This window comes from Dryobates pubescens, chromosome 19, assembly GCF_014839835.1.
Source record: "Dryobates pubescens isolate bDryPub1 chromosome 19, bDryPub1.pri, whole genome shotgun sequence".
Taxonomy (NCBI): Eukaryota; Metazoa; Chordata; class Aves; order Piciformes; family Picidae; genus Dryobates; species Dryobates pubescens.
Genome location: NC_071630.1, coordinates 2,831,902 through 2,839,333, shown reverse-complemented (window position 1 = coordinate 2,839,333; position 7,432 = coordinate 2,831,902). Strand labels below are relative to the sequence as shown.

Sequence of the window (7,432 nt, the reverse complement as noted above, 5' to 3'; positions counted from 1 at the left end):
CAGCTTTGCTCAGCAGGCAGCTGCTGGGGGCAGCACCCAGGACTCGTGGGGGGCAGCAGCAGCAGGGGGCTCTGGATGGGGGTGCTCAGAGCTGTGGGGTGGCCAGCTGGCTGGGGGGTGATTTGGGACCCCCCTCCCTGCCTCCATGCCCAGCAAGGGGCATTGTGCCCAGGCTCTGCTGGCAAGCAGAGAGCAGAGCAGGGCTGGGAAGGAGCCAAACCCTCTGGAGCCAGGGCAGGCAGCTCGGGGGGGCTGCTGCCAGCACCTCCCTCCCAACCCCCCCCTGGAAGGACACAGGCAGGAGCCCCCTCTGCTCCCTGCTCTTTATTGGGGGTCAGCCCTTCGCTGCTGCCTGCCACTGATGGCCACAGCAGCTGTGCTCAGCGCCCCCAGCACCCCCAGCAGGATGAGGCCCCCGAGCAGCCACGGGCTGGGTCCTGCAAGGAGCAGAAGGGTTGGTTACACCCCTGGGGGGCTGGCAGCAGCAGCCCCTGGGAGGGGGAGGCATAGGATGGGCTGGGCTGGGCTGGGCTGGGTTGGGCTGGGCTGGGCTTGACTGGGTTGGGTTGGGCTGGGCTGGGCTGGGCTGGGCTGGGCTGGGCTGGGTTGGGCTGGACTGGGTTGGGTTGGGTTGGGCTGGGCTGGGCTGGGCTGGGCTGGGTTGGGCTGGGCTGGGCTGGGCTGGGCTGGGCTGGGTTGGGCTGGGCTGGGCTTGACTGGGTTGGGTTGGGCTGGGCTGGGCTGGGCTGGGCTGGGCTGGGTTGGGCTGGGCTGGGCTTGACTGGGTTGGGTTGGGCTGGGCTGGGCTGGGCTGGGCTGGGCTGGGTTGGGCTGGGCTGGGCTTGACTGGGTTGGGTTGGGCTGGGCTGGGCTGGGCTGGGCTGGGCTGGGTTGGGCTGGGCTTGACTGGGTTGGGTTGGGCTGGGCTGGGCTGGGCTGGGCTGGGCTGGGTTGGGCTGGGCTGGGCTTGACTGGGTTGGGTTGGGCTGGGCTGGGCTGGGCTGGGCTGGGCTGGGTTGGGCTGGGCTGGGCTTGACTGGGTTGGGTTGGGCTGGGCTGGGCTGGGCTGGGCTGGGCTGGGCTGGGTTGGGCTGGACTGGGTTGGGTTGGGCTGGGTTGGGCTGGGCTGGGCTGGGTTGGGCTGGGCTGGGCTGGGCTGGGCTGGGCTGGGTTGGGTTGGATTGGGCTGGTCTGGGTTGGATTGGGCTGGGTTGGGCTGGACTGGGTTGGATTGGGCTGGTCTGGGTTGGATTGGGCTGGGTTGGGCTGGACTGGGTTGGATTGGATTGGGCTGGGTTGGATTGGGTGGGATTGGGCTGGGCTGGGCTGGGCTGGGCTGGGCTGGGTTGGGCTGGGCTGGGTTGAGCTGGGTTGAGTTGGATTGGGCTGGGCAGGGTGGGGCTGGGCAGGGCTGGCTTGGGTTGGATTGGATTGGGTTGGGTGGGGCTGGGCTGGAAAAGCCTTCTGGGAGCATCCAGGCCAGCACCAACCCAACCCCACCCTGGGCACCAAACCCTGCCCCAGGGCCATGGCCACAGGGCTCTGGGACACCTCCAGCCATGGGGACTCCACCACCTCCCTGGGCAGCCTCTGCCAGGCCCTGACCCCTCTGGCACCAAAGACATTTTGCCTCCTCTCCAACCTCAGCCTCCCCTGGCACAACCCCAGGCCAGGTCCTCTCCTTCTGTGCCCTGAGCCTGGGGAGCAGAGCCCAAGCCCCAGCTGGCTGCAGCCTCCTCCCAGGGAGCTGCAGAGAGCAAGGAGGTCTCCCTCAGCCTCCTCTGCTCCAGGCTGAGCCCCCCTAGCTCCCTCAGCTGCTTCTCCCTCCCCAGCCCTGCTCTCCAGACCCTTCCCCAGCTCTGTTGCCCTTCCCTGGCCCTGCCCCAGCTCCTCAGGCTCCTGCTGGCAGTGAGGAGCCCAGAGCTGAGCTCAAGATTGAAGCTGTGGCTTCACCAGTGCCCAGCACAAGGGCATGGCCCCTGCCCTGCTCCTGCTGCCCACCCCACTGCTGCCCCAGGCCAGGCTGCTGCTGGCCTTCTTGGCCCCCTGGGCACACTGCTGGCTCCCCCTCAGCTGCTGCCCCCCAGCACCCAGCTTCTCCTGTGGAAGGGAAGAGCCACCAGAGCTGGGGACACCTCAGGGCCCTGAGGGGCACTAACAGGAGCTTGGTCACCTCAGTGCCTCACCTGGGGGCTCTGCCCAAAGCCCAGGGGCTCTCATCCCAGCCTCACTCCCACCTGCTCTGAGCTGCAGGCTGGGTGGGCTCCCTCTAGCCCTGCTCCAGGACCCCCTGCCTGGACCTTGGTGCTCAGGAGAAGCCTTCCCTGCCCTGGGCTGCTGTGAGGGTGCAGGGTGAGCCCCCAGCCTCCTCCCCTGGGCTGCTGTGAGGGTGCAGGGTGAGCCCCCAGCCCCCTGCCCTGGGCTGCTGTGAGGGTGCAGGGTGAGCCCCCAGCCCCCTGCCCTGGGCTGCTGTGAGGGTGCAGGGTGAGTCCCCAGCCCCCCCTGCCCTGGGCTGCTGTGAGGGTGCAGGGTGAGCCCCCAGCCCCTTCCCCTGGGCTGCTGTGAGGGTGCAGGGTGAGCCCCCAGCCCCTTCCCCTGGGCTGCTGTGAGGGTGCAGGGTGAGCCCCCAGCCCCTTCCCCTGGGCTGCTGTGAGGGTGCAGGGTGAGCCCCCAGCCCCTTCCCCTGGGCTGCTGTGAGGGTGCAGGGTGAGCCCCCAGCCCCCTCCCCTGGGCTGCACTGACAGCCAGAAGGTTTCTGGTCCATTCCCACCCCAGGTCCCTGCTCCACCTGCAGCAGAGCTGCTCAGGCACAGCCAACAGCTCTGTGCCTGCTGGGCTTCTGCAGCAGGATGTGCATGGCCTTGGCAGCTGCAGGGCTGCAGGCAGGGCTGCAGGCAGCTGCAGGGCTCCATGCTGCCATGCAGGGCAGGGCCAAAGCAGCCTCCTCAGTCAGCTGCTGTCAGCTAGAGAGCTGCAAGGGTCTGGGAGCTGCTGCCCTGCCCAGAGGGTCTCACATACCCTTCAGGTCCTGCTGCTCAGAGCTGGAAGGGGTCCCTGCTCCAGCAGCCAGCAGGATGGGGCCATAGGAGACAACCTTATTGTAGTCATCCTCCAGTGCCCTCTTCTTCCTCCTGAGCCTGGGGCATTGCTGTCAACAAAGCCAAGGGAGGGCTGATGAGACCAGAAGGCAGGGAAGAAGCCCACTGCAGGGGGCAAGAGCTGTGCTGGGGGTCTCTCCCTGGCACAGGCACATATGGCTGCAGCCTGGGAGCAGCCAGGACCCCCGAGCATGAGAGGAGCTGGTTCCTGAAGCACCTTAGCATGTCAGGGCTGGAAGGGAGCTCAGGGCTCAGCCAGCCTCAAGCCCCTGCCATGGGCAGGGACACCTCACCCCACAGCAGGTTGCTCACAGCCACCTCCAGCCTGGCTGCAAACACCTCCAGGGCTGAGCAGGAGGCTTCCAGCACCTCCCTGGGCAGCCTGGGCCAGGCTCTCACCACCCTCCTGGCCAACAACTTCTTCCTCACAGCCAATCTCCAGCTCCCCACTTCTCCTTTTGCTCCATCCCCCCCAGGCCTGTCCCTCCCTGACCCCCTCCAAAGTCCCTCCCCAGCTTTCCTGCAGCCCCCTGCAGCTCCTGGAAGGCCACCAGAAGGTCTCCCTGGAGCTTTCTCCTCTGCAGCCTGCACAACCCCAACTCTCTCAGGCTGTGCTCAGAGCAGAGCAGCTCCAGCCCTCTGCTCAGCCTCCTGGTCCTGCTCTGGACACCTTCCAGCCCCTCCAGAGCCTTCCTGGCACAGAGGCTCCAGAGCTGGGCACAGAGCTGCAGCTGTGGTCTCTCATAGCCAAGAGAGAGAGGGAAGAGAGGAAGGAGCTCTCTGGTGTGCTCAGGTCCCTGCAGCTTTAGTGGAGGGTGCTGAGGAGAGCTCCTGCTGCTGGGAGGTGGTTGTTGTGCTGAGGAAACTGAGCCCAGAGCAGAGCCTCTTCAGAGAGCAGCCCCAGGGAAGGAAGGTGCCCCTGGCTGGCCTGGGCACAGGGCAGGCTGCTGGCATCCTGGGGGGCACTCAGCAGAGTGTGGCCAGCAGGGCCAGGCAGCTTCTCCTCCCCCTCTGCTCTGCTCTGCCCTGGGAAGGCCACAGCTGGAATCCTGCCTCCAGCTCTGGGCTCCCCAGCTCCAGAGGGACAGGGAGCTGCTGCAGAGAGGCCAAGGCAGGGCTGCAAGGCTGCTGAAGGGACTGCAGCACTGCCTGGGCAGGAGAGGCTGAGAGCCCTGGGGGGGTGCAGGCTGCAGAGGAGAAGGCTGAGAGGGAGCTGAGCAATGGCCATCAAGAGCTGAGGGCTGGGGGGCAGGAAGGGAGGGCCAGGGCCAGGCTCTGCTCACTGTGCCCTGGGGCAGCACAAGAGGCAAGGGCTGGAAACTGCAGCCCAGGAGCTTCCAGCTCAGCAGGAGGAAGAACTTCTTGGCTGGGAGGCTGCCAGAGGCCTGGAGCAGGCTGCCCAGAGAGGTTGTGGAGTCTCCTGCTCTGGAGCCTGTGCAGCCCTGCCTGGATGTGTTCCTGTGCCCCCTGGGCTGGGTGCTGTGCTCCTGCCCTGGCAGGGGGCTGGCACTGGGAGCTCTTTGAGGATCCCTTCCACCCCCTGGCACCCTGTGGTGCTGTGGTGGTGGCTGGGGGCTACCTCCTCCCTGTCTCACTGCAGCTGGGTGGTTGCAGCACATCTTTGTGCTCCCCCCATGGGGTGACCGAGAGAGCTTTGCCCTCTGCCCCTCGCTCCTGGTGCAGCACAGAAGGCTACCAGCACCCTGCCTGGCCTGGGGCAGGGGCAGTGTGGGCAGCAGGTCGGGGCTGTGGCTGTGTGAGGCTGGGCAGGGCTTACCTTGGCACAGGGCTGCAGGGCGGCCGGGGGGCAGAGCCGCACTCGGCAGTGCAGGAACAGCTGCGGCTGAGCCACGAAGCGAAACATCTGGAAGCTGAACCTGGCAGCTGTGCTCTCCCCACTGGCACTCAGCAGCCTCACTGTCTCGTCCCGAGGGCACCTGAGGCGGGGGGGAGGAGCGGTCAGCAGCTGGGCAGGCAGCAGGAGGAGCGGCGCAGCACCCAGCACGCTGCGCCGCAGCCCCCCGGGAGCTGCCCAGCAGGATCGGTCCCGCGGCGGTGCTGGCGGGGGGATGCCCTTCCTGGGCACCAGAAGTTCCACCTGAAGATGAGGAGGAGCTGCAGGAGCTTACAGGTGCACTGGGGAAGGCTGCCCAGAGAGCTGGTGGAGGCTCCACCGCTGGAGACTTTAAACCTGCCTGGTCCTGAGGGACCTTCTCCAGGGGAATCCTCCTTGGCAGGGGGCTTGGACTGGATGAGCTCCAGGGGTCCCTCCCCACCCCTGCCCCCCTCTGATCACCCTGAGACCTCCAGGGGTCCCTCCCCACCCCTGCCCCCCTCTGATCACCCTGAGACCTCCAGGGGTCCCTCCCCACCCCTGCCCCCCTCTGATCACCCTGAGACCTCCAGGGGTCCCTCCCCACCCCTGCCCCCCTCTGATCACCCTGAGACCTCCAGGGGTCCCTCCCCACCCCTGCCACCCTGTGGTCCTGCCTTGTGCCCAGCTCAGGGCTCATGTCCTGCCCTGTGAGGCCGCAGCTGCCCTGCAGGGGTGGGGTGAGCTTGGCTGTGGCTCTCACTTCCCTCTTCTCCAGGCTCCTGCCCTTGGCTTGGCTGCAGGCAGCTCCAACGCCTGCCAGCAGAGACCTCTGCACACCCCAGCAAGGTCTCCTGTCTCCTCTCCTGGCCCTTCACCTCCTCAGCTGGCCAGGAGTGATGCTGGCAGCTGAGAAGGGTCAGGCAGAGGGGTCTCAGGCCAGAGTGGGTAAGGGGCTCCCCTGTGGAGCTGTTCTACCAGGCCAGTGATGCTGCCCGGCACAGGCTCTGCCCCGGGGCAGTGGCACTGGAGAGAGGAAAGTGAAGGAGGTGAGAGCCTGGCCCAGGCTGCCCAGGGAGGTGGTGGAAGCCTCCTGCTCAGCCCTGGAGGTGTTTGCAGCCAGGCTGGAGGTGGCTGTGAGCAACCTGCTGTGGGGTGAGGTGTCCCTGCCCATGGCAGGGGCTTGGAGCTGGCTGAGCCCTGGGGTCCCTTCCAACCTGAACCTTTCTCTGAGCCCCCCCAGAGGAGTGGCTGCGCTGGTGGTGCTGAGCTGTGCTGTGCGGTGGTGCTGAACTGTGCTGGTGGTGCTGAACTGTGCTGGTGGTGCTGAGCTGAGCTGGCAGCAACGCACTCATCCCTCCTCGATGAGCCTGTGCTGCACCCCTTGGCAGGGAGCTGCGTGGTGGTGCTGAGCTGTGTGGTGCTGAGCTGAGGCGGCAGCAGCGCACTCACCCCTCCTCGATGAGGCTGTGCCGCAGCCCGCCGTCGGGAGCGGGGCTCGCCGTGGCCCGGCGGTGGTGCTGAGCTGTGCTGCGCGGTGGTGCTGAGCTGTGTGGTGCTGAGCTGAGCTGTGTGGTGGTGCTGAGCTGTGGTGCTGAGCTGATCCGGCAGCAGCGCACTCACCCCTCCTCGATGAGGCTGTGCCGCAGTCCGCCGTCGGGAGCGGCGCTCGCCGTGGCCCAGCGGTGGTGCTGAGCTGTGCTGTGTGGTGCTGAGCTGTGCTGTGTGGTGCTGAGCTGTGCTGCGTGGTGCTGAGCTGTGCTGCGCGGTGGTGCTGAGCTGTGTGGTGCTGAGCTGAGGCGGCAGCAGCGCACTCACCCCTCCTCGATGAGGCTGTGCCGCAGCCCGCCGTCGGGAGCGGCGCTCGCCGTGGCCCAGCGGTGGTGCTGAGCTGTGCTGTATGGTGCTGAGCTGTGCTGTGTGGTGGTGCTGAGCTGTGTGGTGCTGAGCTGATCCGGCAGCAGCGCACTCACCCCTCCTCGATGAGGCTGTGCCGCAGCCCGCCGTCGGGAGCGGCGCTCGCCGTGGCCCAGCGGTGGTGCTGAGCAGTGCTGTGTGGTGCTGAGCTGAGCTGTGTGGTGGTGCTGAGCTGAGCTGTGTGGTGGTGCTGAGCTGATCCGGCAGCAGCGCACTCACCCCTCCTCGATGAGGCTGTGCCGCAGCCCGCCGTCGGGAGCGGCGCTCGCCGTGGCCCAGCGGTGGTGCTGAGCTGTGTGGTGGTGCTGAGCTGAGCTGCGTGGTGGTGCTGAGCTGTGTGGTGCTGAGCTGAGGCGGCAGCAGCGCACTCACCCCTCCTCGATGAGGCTGTGCCGCAGCCCGCCGTCGGGAGCGGGGCTCGGCGTGGCCCAGCGGTGGTGCTGAGCTGTGCTGTATGGTGCTGAGCTGTGCTGTATGGTGCTGAGCTGTGCTGTGTGGTGGTGCTGAGCTGTGTGGTGCTGAGCTGAGGCGGCAGCAGCGCACTCACCCCTCCTCGATGAGGCTGTGCCGCAGCCCGCCGTCGGGAGCGGGGCTCGCCGTGGCC

General features: G+C 67.4%; 1 protein-coding gene across 1 annotated transcript in view; it reads right to left on the bottom strand.

Moving 5' to 3' along the window:
• Nucleotides 1–324: 324 nt before the first annotated feature.
• Nucleotides 325–7,432, bottom strand: part of LOC104305624 (uromodulin) — a 19,737-nt gene continuing 12,629 nt past the window's right edge. Inside the window, exons 6-8 of the mRNA XM_054170291.1 lie at nt 4,876–5,035; nt 3,019–3,148; nt 325–437 (exon numbers count right to left, since the gene is read on the bottom strand). Of these exons, the coding sequence (XP_054026266.1) occupies nt 325–437; nt 3,019–3,148; nt 4,876–5,035 (403 nt within the window). The remainder of the gene's footprint in view (nt 438–3,018; nt 3,149–4,875; nt 5,036–7,432) is intronic.